General features: G+C 36.4%; 1 protein-coding gene across 1 annotated transcript in view; it reads left to right on the forward strand.

Annotated features, from left to right (window-relative positions):
• ARID1B (AT-rich interaction domain 1B) overlaps positions 1 to 26,772 on the forward strand; it is a 378,023-nt gene that overhangs the window by 297,358 nt on the left and 53,893 nt on the right. The window contains exons 8-10 of the mRNA XM_029285097.1: positions 5,901 to 6,080; positions 15,826 to 16,153; positions 17,818 to 17,946. Coding sequence (XP_029140930.1) covers positions 5,901 to 6,080; positions 15,826 to 16,153; positions 17,818 to 17,946 — 637 coding nt within the window. The remainder of the gene's footprint in view (positions 1 to 5,900; positions 6,081 to 15,825; positions 16,154 to 17,817; positions 17,947 to 26,772) is intronic.

Genomic DNA, 26,772 nt, shown 5'->3' on the forward strand with positions numbered 1-26,772 from the left:
CAACAACCACATTTCAGAGCAAGCAGTTACTGTAGGAAATGAGCTCATCTTGTATACATTTCAGTGCTGCCTAGGTATATTTAATAATTATTCACGTAACACAAAATGTTATTTTTCCTTTTCCTTGTCAGCCACTTTCAAAATTACTATTCAGAATTCTTATCACACACTCCCAACTGACTTCATTGGCAATACAAGTGGAAGCCCTCATTTTTCACATGACGTTTCTCCCCTGGGTTTCTCAGTATGTGCGAAGCATACTCAGAGCTGATCTTTATTTAAATCTGTTGGTGACATAGCTAGACTTTATCTTTTAACCTATACTCCTCCAGAAACTTTTACATTCCTTCATTCCTTCCTTCCTTCCTTCCTTCCTTCCTTCCTTCCTTCCTTCCTTCCTTCCTTCCTTCCTTCCTTCCTTCCTTCCTTCCTTCCTTCCTTCCTTCCTTCCTTCCTTCCTTCCTTCCTTCCTTCCTTCCTTCCTTCCTTCCTTCCTTGCATTCTTACTCTTTTCTGGCTTCATGATGAATCCTTGCATTTTGCTTTTACTCTCTGGTTCCCAAGATTAGTTGTGCATTCAAATTACTGCCAGCAGCCTGCTAATTCAATTGCTTTGAACCTGTCTTGTCCATTAATCTATCTTCATTTTGAATTCAGAATAAATATCTCTCTCGCTCAACTTACTGGATAGGCAGAAACAAATGTGGCACAGTTAATGATTATTTAGAGGAGCCAAGAATCTCCCTGCCATCTTAGCTAGCAGGCACTGAGCAAACGGAGAAGTACATTCAAATTCAAAAATTTCTTCACTCTGAATGAGTTTTGGTTTAGGAGGGAACCAGTCCATCCTTTCCATTCCATAGGCATTGTTTGTTTGTTTGCTTGTTTGTTCAATTTACAAGTCACCTTAATTTTTCAAACAATTCTGCACAACGCTTTGGCAAATTATTAGGCAGTTTACCGTGTATTGTAGTTTTGATTGACTGTTTTCAGTTAGCTTTATCTTTAGATTCACTATACTTTGTAGGTTAGAGAGATCCTAGCAAGGAAGCATCCTTTCTTTCTTCTCTAGCATACTTGCTAGGAAGTTGGAAGATATTCAAACTGACTCCTTGCCCCTTTGGTTTTCTAGAAATAATATTTCATTTTGTCTTGTTGGTCATGACAATGTACCTAAACCAGGTAGACAGCACTGTGATAAAGCTGATACAACCTGAAACATGGGCATCTAGCGAGTAGACGTCCTTGAAAAGGTACACTCTTTTTAGGTCTGATTTAAATCAGAAACTCTTCAGCAATACAATGCTATTGCTGATTTTTATGGTTTTCTGTAATCAGTCAAGAGCAGTTATAGTTTTCCTGAACATTTGCTAACACTCTGCTAAAGATCAGAAGAAGCTGAAGAAATACATTCAGTGGGAAGGTGTTTTCTAATCAAACTGTAAAGTATCACAATGCAGTAAATTGTTGGGGAAAAGGAAGTTGGCATTTCTGTTATCAAAAAACAGTTTACTTTTGGATCAGTTTGGCAATCAGGAAATAGTAAGTTAAGGATCCCCAGTTTAACTATATGCTACTTTTTAAAAAAATATAAACTCCTTTGTGCATTGCTCTACAGTTTACTTGACATCATTAAGCAAGATTTGTATGAGGAAAATTTGGATTTTTCTTCCCAAACTATCATCTGGGGGAATCTGTCTAATCCTTCCCCCAATTCCAATTTATCAATGATAGATGATATTAATTTTGAGGCTTAAACAGGAAAAAAATAAAAAAGGAGGGGATATACTTAAATATCATTGCTGCTGTATATAGATGAGGGTTTTGTCCTATCAGAAAGAGAATTGGTTGAGAGATTTAGCCACTTAACTTAATAGCACAGCTGGTGGAACTCCAGGGGGTCTTGGTTAAAGCTTTAGTTGGGTTGTTATTTTCTGCCTTCACCAAAGCAATTCAGTTTGTGAAGAGGAATGAATAAACAAATAAAGACCAAAGACCAAACACAGAATAGAGGATTTTAAAATATATAAGCAGTAGAACAAACATCTCTACTCTCAACAAATTTGGCATCCTTTTCAGTAGAAGACAAATGTGCAAAAATGACAAGCTGTGTGAGTTATTTCACCAAAGAAGCATTTTTAAAGCATCTTTCCTTGAATTTATGCAAAAAGCTGTGTCAGCAAGATGCAAATCTTAGCAGTCATTATTTCAATGTTCAGGGTGCTAAACAAAAAGTTTGTTATTGTAGCCCAGTGAATTTTTATTGGTTTACTACTACCCAAAAATGCCCACTAGAACAGCTTGACGTTTATGTTAACTAATAAAATTGCTTGCCAAAAATCCTTAATTTCTGTGGCTGCTGTACCAGCAAAAATAAAATAACTGGAAAGCAAAGAGGGAGAGGGGGGCAGGGGAAGGTGTCAGTAAGGTTGAAAGTGATGAGTCAGGGTTTGCATTGACCTGGTTTTTCTTCCCATATAAACATTTATAGCCTCGTCTTCCGTGGTTTTAAAATTCAGAATTTGACATTTTGTAAAGTGGTTGATGGTATACTATTAGGGACTAGTTGAGAGCACCTGCCTTCATTTTCCACTGCTATTTGGATTCTCTTCCAATTGATTTTATAATATACCTTCTATCTATCCAGTGAGGCAAGTGCTCTATTAATGCAAATGTTTAAAAGATAGTGTTTTGCTAATGATCTAATCTGTCTTACATAAATATCATTTAAGTTACTTTATATTCTGAGAGGATAAACTCCTTTGAAAGTTTGAAACCACAGTATTTCACAACTGGCCAATCCATCTGAACTTGCTTTTAGAATGGCTTTTTGTACTGTGATAGTTAAGCTTTCAACATTTAAGCCAATAGCACCCTGAAGCACCCTGTGCCTGTTATCAGTATCTTCTTATTCACCAGATTGTTCAGATTTGATTACTGTTAAAGTACATTTAATAACAGTGTGCATGCTAGAATGTATTTATCACCCTCATATTTGATTTTGCTAGTCCAAGAATTATGTGCCAACAGGTTCAGTAGAAAATGAAAAATTATCACTGAAACATGTAAAATATTATATTTGTAAGGGATTCTGACTGTAGTTGGCAGATCAAAATAGCATTTATGTTGAAATAAATGTTGCTTAGCAAGGAATGTATATGTGAAATATTAGGACTTTTAATTATTCAGAATGTTGTCAAGAAAAGTATATGAACAACTGATTTATACAGAGAGAGTGACAAATTTGTGAAATATAACTCTTTATTAGGATTAAAACACAATATTACTAAAACATTAAGATAATCCTGCTTTTGGACACAATAGTTCTAGTAGCTTCTATGACTTTCCTTTCTTAATTCTCCAAGTGTTCATGTTTGGTTTAAAGCATGTGTGAAAAATAGCTTTCTCAAAACAGGATGAGGATGGGAGTATTAAAACTTCTATACTAATGATCTGATAGCGGAGGAGTTTTCTGTAAACTTTATTATTGTAGACAGATCACTTTCTGCCTATGCTGTTTAGATTAGCATATATACTCCTGTATAGGTAGAGGAAAAGTGAAAATGGTCTACTTCAGGTACAGGATGGATCTAGAAGATTTTCTGAATATACTTGGGGAATTTCCCCCATTGTCTGTTAACAGTTCTGTTGAAGACCAGACCAATTTGTGGAATACAGAGATGGCCCTAACAGTTAGCACTAGTGCTCCTAAGTACATCTAGTTATAGCAGAACTCAAGAGGCATCTTGATGTATTAGCAAGCTGAGTGTAATGAAATTAGTAAGGAAAGCGCTGTAGTGGAGGAATGTAACATAATTGATAATGTAGAGAAGGGGTGTCAAACTGCAGGCCCGTGGGCCAGTTTCATCATACTGAAGCCACGCCCACCCCATTGCCGGCAATGCAAAAAGAATTGCGATACGTCGCGGCACGTCACATCACGTGGCGAGTTTGACACCCGTGATGTAGGGGGAAATACAAATGGAGAAATTCTCAGGAAGGATTAAATCAAACATGGACTTGGGGTACTTTAAGTGGCTTGGCTGAAAAAGAAAACAGTACTAGTGACAGCAATTAAACAGGGCAAATTTCTTAACCTTTGTCTGCAGTGAACAGGGTAGTGATGCTTTTTCACACTGTATGGCATCTCCACCAAGATATTGGAGGATAGAATCCAGAAATGTTGGAACAATTTTCAATATACTTTTCAAATGAAGTTGATTAGATTTGCAGGAGTTTTATTTCCAGTGTTGAGATAGGCCATAGGGTACCTTGATAGATAACCTTGATAATTACTTATCCTGTTCATATAGAATTCTTTGTAGCTTTTATTTGTTGACATTGACAGACTATATGTAGAGCTAAAGTCCACCTTATGGTTGCTCAAACTTTACCCTTAAATTGGCCAGGTTTTAACTTAACCCCATTGAAGGAATTATTCAGTGTCTGCTTGATTTTTAAAAAAAGGTCCTGTCTGACTACTCTTAAATAATTCTTTTCTTGGATATGGTGATTGAGAAAGTGGTACATCTTTATCCACACAATGATGTAGATTTTGTTAGTATGACCCTGCTAGCTTTCCAGGATTTCTCAGCAATTTTAATGCCATCAAGTAGGATGGCTTTGGATCTAAAGACACTTTCCCCGTGGTTTTAGTCCTTCCTACCTAAAAAAGGGTAATGGGACACTATAGTTTGACACTTGCATCATAGGCATGTTGGCTTTAAACTTTGATTCTGGTTATATTGCTTTTATAGTTATGGTTTGTATGTGGTACTTTTTAAAATTTGTGTAAGTCACATTGAGGATACAGATAGACTGAAAAGAGAACTATAAATTCAGTAATAAATGAAGCCAATAGTGAGATGGAGACATCAGACCAAATGCATTTTTCCTACTGACAATGCATCAACTCATTCATAACTGATATAAAAATATCACCAGAATATATATTATTTAATCTGTCAGACCAGAGTGTTTGTGTGCATTGATGGGTGATATATTGAATGAACTCAAATGGCCAAAAGTATTTTCAGAGTTGAGGAGAACTCTGTATAATTTTTCTGTGGTAAATTACAGTATTTGGCTAAAATGTAAAATTAGTATTCATATTTCTTAACATTAACCAAAGATCTTTGGGTGTTTTTTGTTTCTAGTTGCACCACATTTAAAGTAGGGATGAGCATCATTTTTTGAGCTGGGGTATTCACAGGTCTTGTATTATGATAGGACGACAGAAGCAGGCAAAACTAGTAGTTGTGACATGATGCAAAGGTCTGCTCAAATTCATATTAACAATTCATATGGACATAGCAAAACCATGATCATCTCCATATGAATTGTTAATATATGATTGAGATTCTCCCTTTAATCATGCCCCGAGCATTCCTGAAGCAGATTTTTTTTTTTTGTAATAACAGTGCACCCAACTCCCAAAATAGGGCAATAATGGCAGTCTTTTGTGTTACAGAGGCAGAAAATGAACAACGAATGCCAAAAGAATTGTAGGAATGTCTATTGTGTTATCTTCTGAAAGACTGTCATATTCCTCATATACTGTAGATTAGAAGGGATTTGCAAAAAAGTATGTTTGAGAAATTGCTATTAAGTATAATTAGAATTTTCTGTCTTATCTAATTTTATTTTAATATTTATTAATCATCTTTGTATGCCATTATAGATGTGATAAAGTCCAAGCCACAGCATTACTACTGTAGTTATATAATGCCCTGTTTAGCTACTTTGGACTCCAAGATTTAAATACTTCTATAACTCTAGCTGCAACTCTAATGTCATGAGATACAAAAGAAAGTACTGACAGTGTTCAATATTTACCTTAAATTAAGTTATTAATATGGAGGTCCCTAATTTTTCTCTCTGTCATGTCTATTTAACTTTAGGTTTTATGACAGGCATTCAAAGAAACCCTCAGTTGTCACAATATGCATCTCAGCAGACTGGACCTTCTATGTCACCCCATCCTTCACCTGGAGGTCAAATGCATTCTGGAATCGGGAGCTTTCCACAAAGTAATTCAAGTGGTACTTATGGAACTCAGATGAGCCAGTATGGACCACAAGGTAAAATAATTAACATAGGAACTTTTCTGGGTTTAATTAGTGTTCTATGATTTATTCGGTAGAAAAATGAGTTACAGGCAGTCTTTTTTTTTACAACAGTTCATTTGATGGCCTTTCAAAATTACAATAGTACTGAAAAAAGTGACTTATAACCGTTTTTCACATTTAACGATCATTGCAGCATCCCCATGATCACATGCTCAAAATTCGGATTCTTGGCAACTGATTCATATTTATGATGTTTGCAGTGACCTGGAGTAATGTGGTCACCTTTTGTGACTTTCTGACCAGCAAAATCAATGGGGAAGCCACATTGACTTAACAACTGGATTACTAACTTAACAATTGCAGTGATTCACTTAACAACTGTGACAACAAAGGTCATAAAAAGGGGCAAAATTCACTTAATTGACTTGTTTAGCAACAGAAATTTTGGGCTCAGTTATCATAAGTTGAGGACTACCTGTATATGCCAGAGATGGTGGTCATATCTTTTTTTATATATATATTCTAACTTTTTATTTTTGACCATGTTGGAAAATAATGATTTAAAATATGTTTAGCTTTTCCATTTTTCCCTTTAAAATCCTAACAAAATGCAATAAAATGTGTTTTTAAGAATGCTCTTTCATTTTTTCCTGCAATATCATTATTAAAAATGCTAGCAGAAAAGAGTACTAATATATACTTCCTACCCCAACTTTTGTTTATTAAAAGCTGATTGGAAATACCTCAGAATTTGCATATTCTGAGTTGGGGCAAAATTGTTTTCCTCTCTTTTTTGGGAAAAGTGATCATAGTTACAATTGCCTATCTCAGTGGTGGCGAAATTATGGCATGGGTGCCAGAGGCGGCACTCGGAGTCCTCTCTGTGGGCACACGTGCCGTCGCCCCAGCCCCGCCTCCCCCCGTGGCCTCCTCCTCACCAGCAGTCTCCCTGGAGGAGAATTGCCCCCAGGTGCGGCCCACAAGAAGCAACGCAGTCAAGGACATAGCCGGGCAGCAGAGACACGACTCCACCCTCGCACCCCATAGCGTGCAGATGATGCTGCGGGGTGTGGGCAGAGGGCGTGGCTGCCATGGTGCTGCAGGGCTGCCTTGGTGATCTGCAGGTCATGGAAGCGGTGCATGTCCCTGTGGGTGGGCGGGGCAGGGGGTGGGGGGGAGGATGGAGCAGGTAGGGTGGGAGGCGGAGCGGGGGCGGGGGGGAGGTTTTTGGGCACTCGGTCTCTAAAAGGTTCGCCATTACTGGCCTATCTTAATAAAGTCACCTAACATAAATATCTCTCACAGGAGAACCTCAGGGGATGGGGAAAGAACAAGTTCATAAGTCTTTCCTTATTCTTATCTAATGTTTACGGCCTAATGTAAGATGTAGGAATAATTTGGGGCAGATTTTGGCATCTACCACAGATATTTTCAGGATCTCAGCATCTCTATTTTGATACTGACTCCCATACAATCTGCTCTCAGAAGTTACAATTTCATGCTGCTTGACATTGCCCTGAAGTTCCACAGCAATATCAATGCTGTTTGACATTGCCCTGAAGTTATTATAGATAATTGCAACACAGATAGCTTGCAGTTGCTCCAACCAATAGATCCACCAGAGTGACAGGAGTGTAACCCACAACAGGTTGTGGTCCAGACATAGAAACAAAATCAGGTAGAACTAAAACTGCTATTTCAATCTGTATACAGTACCATTTTTCTCCAGAAGATTTTTTGTAAAACCATTCCTGTTGGAAAAACTGTTTATTGGTTATATACATAGAAGATGCAAGTAGTTTTATGATAAATTCTTATTAATCTTCCACAATCAACAGTAGTTTTCACATTTTGCATCAGATTTTTTTTTTTATTCTGGAGAACTTATGCATATATCTTATGATGGACCTGCCCTCAGTAGATAAGAAATTGGGGGGGGGGATGTTTTCATTGTACTATTATGCATTTCACAGCTATATGTGTAAGATACCACTTCAGACTCATCAAGTTAAGGATGTTATTATTTTTGGATATATTATATCATGCATATATCTGAGAGTTATTAGATGATCAGTGTTTAGTTTAGCTCTTAATATGTGAATACAAAAATTGGCAATGATACAACTCAATCTTCCAAAATGTGCCTAATTTTTCTTACAGTGCAATAGCCACTAATGCAACTTAAGAGATAGGCCTGGCTTCCATGTGACAGTAACAACCAGCAAACTGAATGAGGACCATTCTTTTGAAACCATTTTTTAAATTTATTTCTGGCACAGATGGTTCAATTTACTCAGTTCATTGGCGATTGAAAAAAATATATATTGTGCTTTGGCTTCTCAGCAAGCAGCAGTTCCTGACTGACTTAGACTTGGAACTAAGTAGGATTGGATCCAATTATTATTTGGAAGAGAGATCTCTTGGGAATATCAAAGCTATAGGCTAGCCTGGGAAGCTGAAAAAGAATCCCAGAAGGTAGTGACAAACCCTTCTATACTGTTATTAAGGGAAAATGTATGACTATCTCCACAAAGTCACTATGAATCAAGCTCAGTTTGAAGAAGCCTTGCAGTGATTCTGCAGCTTTCATTTACCTTGCCATCATAAATTAGATCATTTTTTGTGTGCGGATCAGGGTGATGCCAGCTTATTTTTACCCTAACATACGATGGAATATTCTGAACAATTACTATAACATAATCTCATAAAGCTAAGAGAGTGGGCTGCCTGAAATTGTAAGTAATCTGTTATACAATGAAGCAGCCATGTGCTCAGCTCACCATTTTTCGGTTCCATTGTTGAATGTTATATTCTGCAGCTTTGCTTTGCTATCTGCCCAACTTTAAATGTGTTTTCTGTCCCCTGATTTTCATCATATCAACTTTACTAGAATAAAGCAGCTCTCTATTGTTAGCATATATAATATGAAGGAGATTGACTGACATAGTTCAGTGAAATGGTGTGATATACCTGATTGCAATGGAGTTCAAGAACATTAAACAGATTAGAAAGTCAGTTATTATCATTTATTAAACTTGTGTGTCACCCAGTTCTCAACTGTGGGTGGCTCACAACAATCAAAGGAAGTACTTTGCAATAAAATCAATAATATATAATCTAAACTACTGAAACAGTTATCTTAAAATAACAAAAAGATCATTGGATTCCTTCTGAAAACTTTAGTGCTTTTCTATAGAAATACGATTAGATCACGTTCTTTAATTTTATCTACTGATAAATTTCATAAACTTCATTACCTTTGATATGATGAATATAGACATGGATAAAATTAGCAACATAATAGCTTCAGTCACACCAGACTAATAAACTCTTGCAAGTTGCAGACAACCATTGCAGCTGTTTACAAGGATCATGACAATATTGCAGTTTTCACCTTAAAATGTTTCAGAAGAACTGGAGCTGTCTTTAGGTTAGAATGTTATTTTAGAGCCCAGTGCGAAATATTAAGGAAAGGTGGACATGCTCCAAACTATTGGCGGAAATGCCCACTGCTTTATAGCAGTCAGAGCTGATTTGTAGCTTCATGTGAGGATTTTATAAACAAACAAATAAATAAAATATTTCAATAACAGTTACACAAGATGTCTGAACTTTTGAAGATCCTTTGACTGCCATATTGGTCAAAGCTCTTTTTTATTGTTTTTAAAGCAAGCGTTCTTTAAAAGTTCTGTCATCTTGTATACTGAGTCAAGGAGATAGCTTGGACTAGCTGAAGACAGTATATAAAGAAAGATTTGCTGAATGCTGAAAACAATGAAGGAATATAAATGAATGAATATTAAATCTGAAATACTGAATGCTCCAAAAGAAGTCCTTTTAAATAACCTCTGAATGAAGGTTGCGATGAACTAAAAAGAACTATACAGATAGTCCTCAATTTATAACTGTTCATTTAACAACTATTACAATGGCCTCAGAAAAAGTGACCCAACGTTGAAGACTGTCACACCACCTGGCCTGTATTTGCAACATCTTGCAGTCATGTGATCATTGTAATCTACTCAGCAGGCTTCCAAAAGCAAAGTTAATTGTGGAAGCCAGATTCACTTAACAACCATATGATATTCTTAATAGCCATGGTAAAAATAGTCATAAATTGGGTCATGTGATCACTTGCTTAACAATTGCATAACTTAGTGACCAAAGTTCGAGTCCCAATTGTGTCTGTAAGTCAATGAAGTCTGATGATATGAAGTCTTCATTGTGGTGTTTCAAATTGGATTTTGATTTTGATTCATTATTTTATTTATTTTTATTTATTCCTCTCAAACTTGTCCAAAAAGTTAAATCCAAATGAATAAATTTACAATAAAGTGCATAACATTAACCAAATCTCACCTTGATGCACAATAGACTTTGCAAAATGAATGCAATGCATTAATTACTTACTATCCATTTCCTTTCATTTTAATTTCATATCTAAAGTTCCTTTTAAACATTTTGTTTTCTAGCCTCCATTAGAATCGTAACATAAACAATAATACCTCCATTACAATAACATTTCATTTATTTGGTGATGAGATAAAAATTGTATGTATTTCTCAATATAACATAATTATAAATTTGTTGTCAGTCAAAATATTTTTTTTGTTGTGCTAGTTTGCCTTTGTAAATCCCCAGACTCACTTAGGTGAAGTGGTAGTGTAGAAATTTGATAAATAAAATTAAAATAAATAAATTTCCAAGTTCTTTTGCCTAAAAAGATGTTGTAATAGTGTATGATTTTTAAAAATGTATTCGCAATTATGGATGATTCAATTGCATAAGTATAGGTTCAGTTCCAGTTAAATCAAAGTTATTGATAGGAAAAGACAGCAGTAATACTGTTGTCATTTTAAAGTCTATGGGGATTCTTAAAATTCCTCCTCAGTTTCTCTGTCAAGGCCTGCCCTTTGTCCAGTGCCCTTATTTTATGTTCTTGTTTGTAATAGAAGATGTTGATAAACAAAATGTAGTTTCCAGTTTTAGACCCCCAAATATTGTTGGACCGCAATTCCATGATTCTTAACCAGATCTCATATTGATGGGGGAGAATGAAAGTTGTAATACTGCAGCATTTCAGAATAGACGTTAGTGTTTGAAAGCGGTTTGGTTGGTGGTTTGAACTGGCTTCCAGGAGAAAAATCATCTAACAACTGAGGAAGAAAATCAGTACATCAGCAAAGGCTCAGTCTCAATGCCAGGATGGTATTCGTACTAGACCAATGTTTGTTTGTTTCCTATTCCAAAGAAATATGTGGAATAAAAATGAATTAAAATTACACAAGTGGATTGTAAATAATCTTCAAACCAAACAAAGAAATATTTCTTGCAGTAAACAGTTTTGTTGGCTGTCAAGTAGTTGAAACTATTGTATGTTGTGAATATAAACAGCTGGAGCAGTTTGCATTATTCAGTAACTCGCCATGGAGCTATCAAACTATTGAATTTGTATGTGAAAAGCAGTACGTACCACAGTAAACATGCATTGTTTGTAGCTTACATTTTGGGGAGAAAGAGTTCCTGTAGTGGAGTTATTCCCATTGCTCAAGTTCCAGGCTGATTGTCATGATGTCGCTTAATTTTCCAGGGTGGAGATATATAATTGGGTATCACCAGCATACTGATGATACATCACCCCATAGTGATGGATGAGCTCACCCAGAGGTCTCTTGTAGTGGTGGGATTCAGCCAGTTCAAAACGATTCAGCAGAACCGGTAGCTAATTTTTTGTTGAATTCAGCGAACTGGCTGACGCCTTAGCCCTTTTTTGCAAGGTCCAGAATGGCTCTTCGGAAATGCGTGGACGCCCCTTCCGGAAGTCCATTCTGGGTCTCGGAGGCCCAGGCCCAGAACGGACTTCCCCCATATTGTAGGGGCCAAGGGTGAGATCTCTCCTTCTCTATCACCATTGACTGGAATCAAGCCTAAAGGAAGGAGATCAACAGCACAATATTGTGTTGCCTACTAGCAACCTTCTGAGCTGATCCAGGAGCATACCCCGGTTGATGCTTTATAAAAAAAAGTCATCTTTTATGTTAAAAAAGTCAATAAATAAAAGTAGATCATTGTCATAAAATAAAACACACAAGCAATTCCCTACACTCTGCAATTTCTATTTTTAAAAAGCTCTGCACTATAAATCTGTGTTATTTAGTTCCCATAATTAATTTGGAATCAGCCAAAATGATTAGTTTCTAATTAAAATCCTGCCATGGAATATCTGTGCTGTGATATTTCAGAATTGTGAAATGAGTCTCCTGCTGAGCGACAACAATTGCGCAACTTGAATTTCTATTTTGATTTGTAGAATTCAGCTCAGATTTAAAATCCTAAGTAATACAAAGGGTTGATTACTCAGTTTTAGAATAGATGCTGACCTTGAAGAAAACAACCTGCTGCAATTAATCATTTATCTCTGAGCTTCTGATTTCTTATTGAATTTTGAAAGCATCATCTTTCACCATTCCACACACATCAGCACATGCTTGCTTTATGCTTTATGTGTCACTCCAATAAATATCTGGGCTTCAGGTAAGGATAACAAAAAAAACCCAATTAATTTCCATGGTTTTAATTCATAACCGTTGAAGCATTGGTAACTTTAAAGGGTGAATAAGAAGCGAAATATCACTTTCAGTAGCATTGTTAATGTTGCATGGCCAACCCAGTATTTGTATAATAGTCCCCTTACCAGTTCACATACAATGTTCTGGATGCCAGAAGTCATGAGCAGGTGGCAGACAAGAAATTCTCTGCAATTTTTATTAGCCTAAATTTTATTTTAAAAACTGCATGCCTCACTTCTAAGTTCATACATGTATGAAAGTAGTGTTAGTAGGGTTGAGGCAAGCGCTCAGGAGGAGCACATCTTAAAATCAGAGAGCATGTGTGAAGCATCTTTCTCAGAGCATTAAAGCAGACACACCTTTTGGAGCACTCACACAGCTCTCTCTGCCATTCTCTGCAACCATAGGTTTGCCAACCATGTCAGTTTGTTGGCAGTCCCAGCCAAAGTGAGGTTTGAGCTACACGCACACGTAACGGGAACATTCGCCTTCAAAGTCCCAAGCTTTCCAAAGAATATAGCTGCCTTCACACTTTTTGCAAAGTGCTCCTTTGGACTTTTTTGAATAGCCTATTGTTAGGATTACATTTTCTATTAATGAAAGATAAAATAGCATAGATCCATTTTAATCTAAAAAAATGGTCGCTAGGGTGATGTTTTTTTTAAAAAAATTAACTTATAAGGTGAAAGTTCATTGGCAAATGAAGTGTGTAATTAGCTGTTACATAAGTATGGTTCATAACAAGTAAATTACCTAGAATCTATATAGAAGACCTTTTACAGAAATAGTCAGTTTTCTAACTTGTTTCTTTGATACTGGGAATGTTTTTTATTATTTTAGCACCTAAAATATGTACTGCAGAGATAAAAAAATAGATTTTCCCGAAGTGACTTGCAAACAGATTTGGCTAACCCACACTATTGGTGTATATTTAATGTATCTAATTATTTGCCGAATATAATCATGTAAAAGGCAATGAAAGGTTTTTAAAAGGCTGTGATACTGAAATTGCTTGAAATCAAACTGGAGTTACACTATGTTTCTTAATTTTGCCCTTAATGCAAAATTCTGCAAGGCCAATTAAACTGAGCCACATAGGAATAAACATATAAAGCAAAAACAAAGTTTTAAACTCCCAATTTTCCCCCCCGAAGTTTTTTATAAGAGAATGTTAATGTTTTTCTTATCCATGTTTTTGGCTTCCTTGTACATGTAAGTCTAGTGCTAAACAACTTAGTTTCTTCCTCCATATGAGGCTCCAATGCCTCTGGATTTCATTCCAATTAGCTGAAATGAGCTCCATTGGTTGAAGAAAGAATAGGTTGCTTATTAATGTTCTAAAGCTGCTGCGCCAAAGAGTACTCACTTAAAAAATGTGGGCTTTTGCACTTGGCTGCCTGATATCCCAGCTGATGAGGACTAGCTCAGCATCTGCTCCATTCATTGAAACTAATGGTGCATCCATCTGCTTGCTGTCAAAGCCATTGCCAGCAAATTATGAATCTATTAGAAAAACATGGAAATTTGTACTTTTCTTTCTTGGCTTTCTCTGTCATTTATTGTTGATATTTGCTTAGATGTTGAAAGAAGCCTACCTTTATTTTTTCTCCTGAAACATTATCACATTGTTGATACCCTGGCTTTTATTTAACAGCAGCTTTGTATTTAAAAAACATACTTGCAGCCTCAAAATTTGCTGTCGTATCAGATAACTGTTTTAATTATTGTGTCATTCTGAATGCAGTGTTTAGTTAAAAGTTACATAAAGAGGGATTAAGGAATGAAAGGCTGTTTGGTCTGTAGTATTCTTCCCAGGTTTTCTCATCACTGCCGTATGGTGATTTTGCAGTTGTATTGGAAATTCTTAAGGTGAAATGCCAAATCAGGAACACCCAAGAAAAAAGTCAGAGATAGTTTTCTATTGGACCTCTGATAACACATAGAAATGCTTTTGTTACTTACAGCAAACACAGTTATGCAGAATAAAATATGATTCTTAATAGATAGTTGTAAGCATGATGCAAATAGCAACATTAATTATGATTTCACTGGTATCAAACAGTTGTAGATCGGAGCAAAATAACAGTACAGGTATTCCTCAACTAATGACCAAATTGGGACTTGAAAATTTGTGGTTTAGTGATGCATTTGTTAAGCAAGGCATCACTGGACTACAATTTGTGACCTGCCAGCTTCCCCATTGATTTTGATTTTCAAAAGATGTCTGGGAAGGTTACAAAGGGCAATCACATGACTGAAAGACACTGTAATTGTCATAAGTGCAAGCTAGTTGCCAAGTGAACAGGTTGCTATCACATAACTTCAGGGGTGCTGCAATGGTCAAAAGTGTGAGGACTGGTCACTTTTTTCAGCTCTGTTGTAATTTTGAATGGTGGCCAAACAGTATTCCAGTATCCAGTATTCCAGTATTTGAGGCTGCCACCAAGAAGAGGGGGTCACATTATTCACTAAAGTACCAGAGAGCAGGACAAGAAACAATGGTTGGAAACCGATCAAAGAGAGAAGCAACCTGGAATTAAGGAGAAACTTCCGGTTAGTGAGGACAATTAACCAGTGGAACAGCTTGCCTCCAGAAATCATGGGCGCTCCATCACTGGAGATTTTTAAGAAGAGGCTAGACAGTCACTTGTCTGAGATGGTAGAGGTCCTCCTGCTTGAGCAGGGGGCTGGACTAGAAGACCTCCAAGGTCCCTTCCAGCTCTATTCTAAAATCTGGCGATCTCTGAACAGATACTAGAGCTTGTTTGGTATTTATTGTTGTTTTAATGTTGTAAAGCAGCCGAGACTCATTTGGAATGGGGTGGTCTATATATTAAATAAATGAATGTTTCCCTTGTGAGAACCCTATGTGCCAATCACAGGTATATCCTTGCCTTCTAAAACCAAATGTATAGTGTATAAGTCTAAGTGCTATTGCTATTGCCTTTGTTCACATTCCTCTACCAAGCTTTCTATATGTTTGCCATATATTCCTATTGATTCAGGCACATAAGTTTCAGAAATATAGATCCAGCAACGCTAATGCCTGACAGATACTGGATACTAGCTAAGAATACTTAGGCATATTTTACAAAATAATTTGAATGCACATAGCTTTTTCCAGCAGGCTCTTTCCATAGATTCAAAACTGGTAACTTTATTTTCCTCTTTTATATTGTTTTGTTTAGGGAACTACTCCAGACAGCCAACATACTCTGGAGTGACCAACGCAAGTTACAGTGGCCCAGGACCTGGTTTGGGTATAAACATCAGCAACCAAATGCACGGACAGGGTCCAGGCCAGCCTTGTGGTACCATTCCCTTGGGACGAATGCCATCAACTGGGATGCAAAGCAGACCGTTTCCTGGAAATATGAGCAGTATGACTCCCAGTTCTCCAGGCATGACTCAGCAAGGAGGCCCCGGGATGGGACCACCCATGCCAACTGTGAATCGTAAGGCCCAGGAGGCAGCTGCAGCAGTGATGCAAGCTGCTGCCAACTCCGCCCAGAGCAGGTATGCTTCCAAGGGGAAGGATCTGAAAGCACTGACAATGTACATGCTAAGTAAAATGCATTTGTGTGTGAAAGAAAGAGAACAGTAGAATGGGCTGAACCAAACCAAAATGACAAGGGTAAGTGTTGGAGGTTTTACAGCATGTTTTCTGTCAGAAAACAAAAAATACAGAGGCGGAAATCCCACCGATTAAAACATAAACTACCTGCATTTAACCTCCACCATTCTGAAAGAACACATTTAAGTCTATGCAAGCACTACAATAAATTGTTGGGGAAGGTGATAAAATAAATTGTGGAAAAAGGTAGCATTACTGGAAAGACAAGCAAGATATCTTAGGCTTTCAGAACACTTTATCTGCAGCCATTGGCAAAGGAACCTAAGCCATTGTCGATAGCAAGCAACTTTTGTATAAATTAATCAGAATATCTGATTGGTATCTGTCATCCTAAGTAACAAAGTGGGTCCATCATCTAGATTTCTATACTCAGATTCTCTGGTCATTTTAGAATGAGAAAACTCTTCCTCAAACAAGTCTATATTCAGTTGTCAGATCCAATAACCACAGCCTCCTTTCCAGACCCTTAAACTATTAATTGAATTGAAGTTTGTTAAGATCTACAAAAATGCAAAGACTATTTGCATGTGCTGTCCTTTCCCTATAGGCACCTATAGCAAACACATGTATTCATGTTCTTGGTTGTATTTTTTGGTTTCACTGTGTTAAAATAAGTGGAAATTTCATTAAGAGAAAAATGAATTTCATGATTACTTTGCAAAACAGTGTTACTATTATATGCATCTGTATATTTAATGTATGCATATAAAACAGCATGCATATTTATAATACTTCAAAAAGTATAAACATTATATATTCATTTTTTTAAAAAGCATTCATTGCATTACATATACATTACCAGTAAGTGCTCAAAATGCAGATAATCCCATTACTACCAGAAAGGCTAAGAATATTTTATTAGATTGCTTGACCTTTATTTTATTACTTTAAGAATGTATATCTTGTTTGAACTGTGAGGAATATAATTTATAAAACAGCAATTTGTTTTTTGTTAATGTATCCTCTTAATGTAAAACCAACAGTTTCATAAAAATAACTGAAAGCCTGTGCAATTTAGCAGGCCAGTGGGTTTAGTTTTCTTTGAACAATTCATATTTTTCAGAAGTTAAAATTGGGTGTAAAAACAAAAATAACTCTTAATTTTAAAAGGAGGCCATTTGCAGTAAAATCAAGTGTTGCATTTCACAGCATCAATTGTGATATTTATTATAATTAGTGTATGAAATATTTTAGGTTCATAAATGAGGCATCTTGCAACTCCATTTTTTTAGAATTTGCTTTTCAACTTCTATTTTCTATGATACAGTGCTTCATACTTTTTTCATCTCCTAGCAACCCTTCTTACATTTTTACTTATAGAAAGACTAAGTCATTACTGGACTTTTATTGCAAAAGGAAACACCTGTAGGGAGCATGAGATGAACTCCACCATTTAAGGTTAGGGAAGCACCACATTTTTCTCCTTAGTGCCAGAGAGTAAGAGAAAGCAATATGGCTGTTTTTCAAGCAAGAAGAATCCTGCCATCAGGTCCAAGCTTGTGGTCCAATACAAATCCAAAGAAGTTGTTCTTTTGTTCTGCTTTAGGCCACCATACATTCGGTCGCCTGCTTATCCCAGCCAGTCTGGGGCTGGCGGACGCCCCATGTTTTCTTCACAGCATCCCAACTATGGCAACGCTCAGTCTCCCATGATGCATCAGCCTGACCAGTACGGGTAGGTAGCCGTATCAACTGGACTTGCTGTGGAATCTTGACAGATTTTTTTCTGTACTGCCATTTAGCTGCCATTTGGCTACCAAAAGCACCCAAGAGCAAATACAGTACTTGCATCGGAAAAGCAGTTTGGTTTTTGTTTTACTAACTGTGTCAGATATGATTTTTAAAATCTGCATGTCACCTGTACTGCATGGCTTGTGGCATGGCTTTTTCCCTTCATGCCTGAAAGGGAAGGCAAGATTCTCATCTGCTGAAAATGAATTAAATTTTGCATTTTTCTGCACCATTACCTGTCCTCCATTTTTTTTTATTTCATCGATGTCTAGGAGCAATACCAAGAAACTCTGATATTTCCATGACTGTATTGTTGATAATCATCACATTTCATTTCTCCCCTGGAGTAAAACATTCTACTTTTTGACAGGAAAAGAATATTGCAGAAGCTAAGTTAATAAAAGGCTTACGCAGAGTGCCATGATATCAACATTTAGACAGTTTTATGTTAATCAGGTGGGGATAATTTACTAATTCCTCCACCAGAGTAACTTGAATTTGCTAGCATGTATCTAACTGAGGTAGAGAGAATTATTTTCCAATTATTATCTTCTTATCCCATAACTTTCCTTTTATAAGATTTTTGTGGGTTTTATTTTTGCAACACATTACTAACCTAACAGAATTATAGCTTAATTTCAAAACATAAAGAGTTTTATTTAATGAGTAAACAGTTGGTCACCTGGAAAACTCAAGATTTTTTTAATCCTGATTTTGCTAACAATCCTCTACCACCACCACCAAGGAAATCAAGGCAAATTATTACAACTTTTTGATCTGTAGAAGCTTATTTGCATCTGTGTCTGTGTATACAAACAAACAGGCAAGAATCCTCCTTGAAGAGCTTTTGAAGTTTACTCAAAATGGAATGTGGGTGTGGGTTTACATACTCCAAAAGCTGTGAAATCATTTTATAAAAAAAAATAGGTAAGTTCCATATGGGATGACCCACTTGAAAATCATTAGTGCTGGTGAGAAGTATAATATTCAAATGATATTTGCACTAAAACTGGGGGCATTTAGATTTCCCTAAGGGATTACAAGAAGATGCAATGTAATCCAGGCTCTTGCAAAGTCAGGAGAGCAAGTTTGCCTTTTGGGGGGGGGGGGCAATTCACCTTAAATAAATTTATTAAATTAATTTAAATGGCATGCATCAGAGCAGATTCACTTCTACTGAGGCAGAAAATGAGTGCTAGCTAACCAGAACTTGAGGATCAAGATTTGAGATTCAGATGGTTATATCCTTTACCTTGATATAGAAGTTTCTTTTCTAATTAACATCAAAGATATAACATACAGCATTTTTATATAAGTCATCCGTCTCATTCAGTTCAGTGAAGCTTACTCCCAGGCAAGTGACTACAAGATTACACCTTTAAAAAAACCAGTTCAGACATTTCTACATGTGATGTGTTTAGCAATATATTCAGCATTGTACCATATTGTATTATTTCTGGGATAACAAGATTTTTTGGTCCTGAAAAATGTAGACTTCTAGTTTATTAGGTGCTATTTTATAGGGTTTCCTGCCTGAGCAGGGGGTTGGACTAGATGACCTCCAAGGTCCCTTCCAACTTTACTACTACTACTACTACTACTACTACTACTACTACTACTACTACTACTACTACTATTATTATTATTATTATTATTATTATTATTATTATTATTATTATTATTATTATTATCATACATATAGAGTGCCATCTTGGACACTGTTGTGTAACTTCCAACCATAACCTTCAAGGTTGGACAATTTCCCCCCTTCCCTCTGAAAACAGATATTTCTAACACCTTGAGTCACAAGATTTAAGAACTATAATTTGCAAGTATTTAATGTAGTCTCCCAACTCCATTTATATATAAATTAAATGTAACTCATTCAGAATTGCTCTTTGCAGTTTATTTTATTCCATGGAATTTAATTTTTTTTTGTTTGGATTTGGTTTGAATACTATGGATCTTATGTAATCAAAGCACTACTTTAACTACAATAAATCCCAGCCCAGTTTAAAGATTTTCTTCTCTGTACAGTGGTTTGAAACATTATTCCAAATAATAAGTTTGCTCTTTAGGAGCAGGAAATAACCTTGAAAAAGCAAGGTGCCATAAATTGATTTCCTTTTTTTCTTCCCTCCACCCCTACAAAGACATTTAGAAGCTGTATATAATGGATAAGGAGAATATGCTCAGATGTGACAAATCTCTGCAATTACCATGGAAGGATACAGTGAGTGCACTATAAAAATGAAGGATGGCAGCAAGAAGTGAACTTAGACTTTCTCAACTGTTTAGATATGAAGAAGTAATAAAGGCAACAAATAAAGTTGAAATTAAATTTTTAAGGGTTTCCCAATTTTGAATGTCTCCTGATGAGCATCCAAGTTGAGACACGCTGGCTCAGATAGGCTGTGTTGAGTCCACACATTGTAGCTTTTAACATTTCTAAAGGAAGCATCTTTAGTTTTGTGAAGTTAATGAATCCCTTTAAACAATGGAAGACATCCTTGTTTTGCCACTCCTTCCTACCACAGGACTGTTTACTGAATAGAAAGCACCGATAACATTTGTTAGTATAGATTGGCATCTTACCATACCATCTTAGAAAGGAAATATTAATAAAACTGTGTCAAACTTTGTACGGTGTAGTACATGGATAAGATTTACTTTCTTATAATAATACGTTGTAGATTCTGATGAAGCTCAGTGGAAAATTCAGGACAAATAAAAGGAAATGCTTTTAACATAGCCCATAGTCAAACTAAAATATAGTGATATTGACCCATTTGGACGTTTCCAAAGTTAAGACTATGAGTGCTATTAAACATGAACATAGCATATTATTTGCAGTATTCAAGAAGCAGCTGGTTCATATACCATAGTAAACTTTTGTAAGAATTAATTCCAAGAAAGAATTTTAGGTGAGTTCGTTTACGATACCAGCCACAAATCAACCAGCCATAATGTGTATTAACAGATTGTTTGAATGAGGCTGCTGCATAACAGTTACCAGAACAAGTTCTTTCTTGTGAGTTTCACCTTTGGCATCCAGATAGTTACCTATTCATGATGGGGGGAAAGGATGTGGGACTACATAGGCCTTAAGACAACACTAGCAGAATTCTAATGAAAGTGGCATTTTTATTTTTAAATAAACCTCTCAGGTGTTCTGCAATGGCTACTAAGCAGTGTCCCTGTCAGAAAGGGGCAGCCTTTTTTTGGTGCCATTCATGCTTCATCTAGGTTGCTGTTAAAGATTGATTTAGGTGTTTCCTAAAGTCATGGTAACAAAAGGTGAGAAGCCATGGTTGTTTATGTGATTGTCAAGGCCCTTGTATTGCTGTTAAACAAATAAGTACTGAAATCCTTAGGAAGTTGAGCTAAGATGTGTTCCTCTCCTTGGAAGACATTTCTAGGGGCCTTGTTGGAGTTGGACTGGTTTTGCTGCTGGCTGCAGCTCCTTGTCCCTACACAGAGTGCTCCTTAGGAGGATTCCTATTTAGAAAGTGACAGGGCTGCCATTGGGAAAGAAGATATGAAAATCTGTGCTCAAGAACAGGGAACTAGGCACATCTCTGTCGCCTGAGCATCAAATGTCATTGTAACCTGAACATGTATCATGCTCATCACCCATGATTCTTTCTTGTACGTCACATATCACTGTCACACATATGCCTGCTGCCTTCTCAGGCTTCAGTTCGATGCATGCCTACGTGGGATTGAGATTTGATGAGGTGTTACATCAGGCAATCAAAGCATGTAAAGCATTTTGAGGAAATAATAATTTATTTTATCATGCCAATAGCCAGAGTCTGAGACTAGGAGAACCAGAGATGTAATCACTTTTGTTCAGCCTGATGGCCTTAGTGGTAGTGAGGTGGCAATATAGCAAATCTGTGTTTTGCAATGTGGTGCTGAAATTCAAATCAGGTTATTAAAAATATAGCTCTTTTTTCTTATATACACTTCTGTAAATGCAAATGAACGGATTGTTTTTAGTATGGATGAGTGCAGAATATAAATTCTCTTTGCACTGCAAACTTAAATAACAGACCCTGTGTGTGTGTGTGTGTGTGTGTGAGAGAGAGAGAGAGAGAGAGAGAGAGAGAGAGAGAGAGAGAGAGAATGCACATGTGCCACACATGCTATGTATACACACGTACAAATATATACTGTACATATATTTCTTTACAAACAAGTGCGTTCTCTATCAGCATTATCTGGTGCTATGTTTCAATTTGAAATTCATGTTTCATATTGCTTTTGATAGCAAGCACTTTTTCACATTTCTCCAGAGTTCTGAGCATGTAAGGCTGCTGATGGACCAAGGAAATATTGTTAACAGCCATAATACATTTATGTGTCAAAGACCAAAAAAATAGGGCAAAAAGTTTTAGAAGGCAATATGCTTGTGATGCATTTGATAAGGCTGTTTTTTTTTTCTCCACTGGATGTATACGTTTACACAAAACTGTGGCTGATGCAATCCATTTCATCTTGATGCTTGATTTGAGATTACAATTTTAAAAGCAACTCATAGCATGCACATTTAATACAGCAAAAGAGCGTAATGAATTTATATGAAGTCTGCAGTTGCTGTTTGTTTTTAGTTTCTGCACTAGTTAAAACATGAAGTTTATTTTCCAATATTCTCCATAAGAAGTTTACTGTTCCTAACATATTTGTACTGATGTGTGTATAGTAAGCAAAATTACTTATAGATGCAAAACTTGAGAATGAATTCCCACATTAAACCAATCTCCTGGTTTATATAATTAACTTAGTGAATTTTTAATGAGGAAGAATTTCTAGTAGTGTAGCAAAACATAGTCATTATACTTAATTTTGAATTCAATTTTTATTGACTGATAACTAGGTGGAAGGAAGGCTTATCAAATTGGACAAGACATGGATTTGGGTAGATTTATATCAAAGAAGACACAAATTTGAAAGTAATACTGATAGGCAAGAAAATAGGCTGAAAATAACAGAATAAACTTTAACAAAGACCCATAGTTGTTTATCACATGGACCGATATAAAATATCTAGCTTGGCAATAGTCCTTGTGACAAAGATTTTTGAATAAAAGCTGCTTCCAAACTAACTATGAATGGGTTTTGCTTCATCAGCAAAAATATATTTTCCAAATTGCAGGAAAAACTATTTTACATTATTCTGGCATTATTGGTCAGTTTCCTTCCATTTTGTGTCCAGTTCTATAGATTTTATTTTAAGGAGGACTGAGGCAAACTAGAACAGATTCAGAGAAGGATAGGAAAGAAAATAGACTTCTAGAAACCATGCTCCTTAAAAAGGAATTGGGAATCTTTAACTTTGAGAAGACTGGAATGACGTACTCTAGTACTTTACAGGTACCTGAAAATATGTCAGAAGAAAACCAGGACCTGATCCTTATTATCTTATCATAACCAGAGCATATTATGGAATAATAAGTGTGAGTTATTTGGAGGCAGAGTTTGATTAAATACTAATATGGATTTCCTAAATGTAAAAGCAATTTAAAATAGAATTAATACCTCAGAGAGGTGGGATTTCCCTGTATTGTGCTCAAGTAGAATCTGACAGTCCATCATGGGTGTTTTTAACTGCATAAAAAAGTGGCTGGACTCAGTAAGCTTTCTAACCAAGTCTTTCTTTGATTGTGGCATCCTAATTTATGTAAAACTAAATTAAGTCTTTCTGTGCACAGAAACCTGATCCTGCAGTTCCCAAAGTTGAGATTCTAATGGACCTCAGTATACAAAATTATAATTCTTGTTATTGTTATTGGTATTAGTTGATTGTCTAAGCAATAACTTGCAGTAAAAGCAACTGTATTTCAGCTTCCAAAAAGAATCCCCTTGAAAACTCAGTTGGATAACATAGAGTTTGCTTCTTGGCCTAAATTACTGTATGGCATTAGGATGAGCTGTTAAACAGCTGCTGCTCTCTGCCTCAGTGCTGGCTTCAGTTCATTAAAGGAGGAATTGATTCCTGCTGCTGAGTGGTTCTCAAAATATGTACATACTTGTTCCTATTTGGTTTTTTAACAAATGTACAAGTAAGTTTTTTTTAACCAAAAAGAGAGGGAGAGAGGGGCATTTCCTTTCACCTTTTCCTTTCATTTTTAATAGGAATATCTGCACTGTTCTACATTATATATTACATATGTTATAAATTACACACACCCTGTTATCTTTTATTTGGGTGTTTTAGGAAATAGGTAAGTCTCCTAGACCAGTGTTTCTCAACCTTGACAATTTTAAGGCATGTGGACTTCAACTCCCAGAATTCCACAGCCAGCATTGCTGGCTGTGGAATTCTGGGAGTTGAAGTCCACATGCCTTAAAATTGTCAAGGTTGAGAAACACTGTCCTAGACAAATTTTAAATGTGTAGATCAAATAAATGACTTTTTCATATTATCGTAATTTTATTTATGATTTGAGGCGGCCCAACCTCTGAACAGCTCTGGGCAGCCCCAGACCAGGCGAGAAAACTAACTCAGTGTCACACATAGAGAGACACAACCCATAGGGGCTCCTATCCTATCCCAAGGTCTGGATGAACCATGTTTTTAATAGTTTCAGAAAATCATTAAGGTAAGAGCAATATGGTGGGATGCCACATCAGAGGGCAGATGCCATAACCAATTAAATGACATCCTTAAATAAAATGCTTATCAAGAAAATAGAAAAAGATTCTTTGCTCACAGGTACAGTAAGAAAGGACCTTATTCCAATGATACTATTTTTTGTTCTCTGTTTAACTATTTACTAAATCAAAACTGACATAATTTCATAAAAGTGGTTGAGAATTGAAAAAAATGACAGTAATGGAGTAGAGAAGCAACATGGATTAAAGAAAGAGCATTCTAGGAATGCTTTTATCAAAATAATTGATATGTCTTTGCTTTCTATGTTGAGATATAAACTCAATTCTCTGTTGTGTTCATAAAGTGAGAATTGTGGGTTTGGATAAAATTGGGGCCACCTGCTTGTCAGTTATGCATTTGTATATCTCATGAACAAATATTGTTTTGGTTTTGATTGCTTTCTCAGAATCACAGTATAAATCTGTCAATCTTGTTTATAACTTGCTTCCAGAAATGTGTGTGTGGGAACTTCTATGCACACACACTGTACACACATGTGTACTTAGTATAAATTTATTAAGAAAAGGATATATTTATGTAATTTGTAGTAATATCCATGTGACAGAAAATTAGTCTATTAGTTTGACTTTAGGAAACCCAATTTCATGGGGTGAAGAGAATCTCCATTTATTCATTCACAGGGTTGATTGACAAGGCAGTATACTTTTATACCAACCAGTAACAAGTAGTGTTCAATGAGTGAAACATTTTTTAAGTAGAAACATATAAACCATAGCAAACATAAAACCTAAATAGAGAATATTGCAGCAAATAAGATCAAAAAGAAGGGCACGAAGTACAAACAGTTATCAGTAAAATATTAATATTTTAAAATGTGAAAAAAAAATATTTGTCTCTGGGAAAAAAAGTATTATAATGTCTTCATCTGGTGCAGAAAATACAGTAAGCATTAAAGCAGCCCTTTGAGGAGAGCATTCTACAGACAGGACAGGATTATAGATATTTCTCAATTTACGACCATAAAAGGGGGCAGGAATATTTTCCATTAAGCAGCATGGTCATTAAGTGAGACATCACATGACCACACATTAATTTACTATCTTTTTTGCTGCAGTTGTTAAGTGAGATATCATGTGATTGCAATTTGCAGTCTTCCCTATTGTCCTGGCCTCAGAGCTATGCTTCTGAGATGTGGGGGGGGATCAGATTCCACTGGGCTCTGCCCCTAATGATTTGATAGCCACTGAATACGCTCTCAGGTCTCTCCTCGGCCAGCACCGATCCTTCTTTAGCTAACATAGGTGCCAAGAAGCAGGGCAGACTCCCCCAGCCTGAGAAAATAAGCATCTCGTAAGCAGCAGAAAGATGCTGACTCTGCAAGCAGTACCTCATTATTGGCAACCACTGAGCAGGGAATGCTTCAGATGTGTATGCTCTGCAGGGAAAGGATTTAATCTGCCCAGGGAGTACCTTCCATTCCTGGAAGCATCTTTGGCATCTGACTTTGTGATGCATGATCTTCAGCATCCTGACTCGGTGATTCATGAATGCCTATTCTTGGCGCTTTCATTTTGACGTTGGTTTATTACTGACCAAGTTTCCGATTCATCTCTTATTACTTTTCAAGCTATATTGTGGTATTAGATTATGGACTGTCTACTGGATTACATCTTCTCCTCATCCTCTAGTAAGGTATTATGTATACAGACATTCTTTCTCCTGCTTCCGCAACTCTTCTTTTGTCTAATCTATATCTATTTGCTGATGCCTCTCCAAACAAACCTTCCTGGTGTTTTTACAAGTCTCACTGCAAATGTATTGCTCCTAAACACAGTGTATACATGTGTATTCCTACCGAGCATCTCTGCAAATCTCGCCCCCTCCCAAGGGCTCACATCCCATATGGACTTCACCTGCTTATTGCCTGAGCATTTTCTCCCTTCACTGAAACCAAGACATGAAATCCACTGTTTGTTGAAAGCCAGCTGGGAAGCCCACAGATTGTGATTGTATGTCTGCAGGAGGCTGCAAGTGTTGTAAATGTTGCCAAGTGCCCAAATTGCAGTCATGTGACTATGGGGAATGGTGCATTGGTTGTAACATTGAGAACAAATCATCAGTCTTTTTTTTTTCAGTACCTTTGTAACTTTG

This window comes from Protobothrops mucrosquamatus, unplaced genomic scaffold (genome assembly GCF_001527695.2).
Source record: "Protobothrops mucrosquamatus isolate PMUCROS unplaced genomic scaffold, P.Mucros_1.0 scaffold1274, whole genome shotgun sequence".
Classification (NCBI taxonomy): Eukaryota; Metazoa; Chordata; class Lepidosauria; order Squamata; family Viperidae; genus Protobothrops; species Protobothrops mucrosquamatus.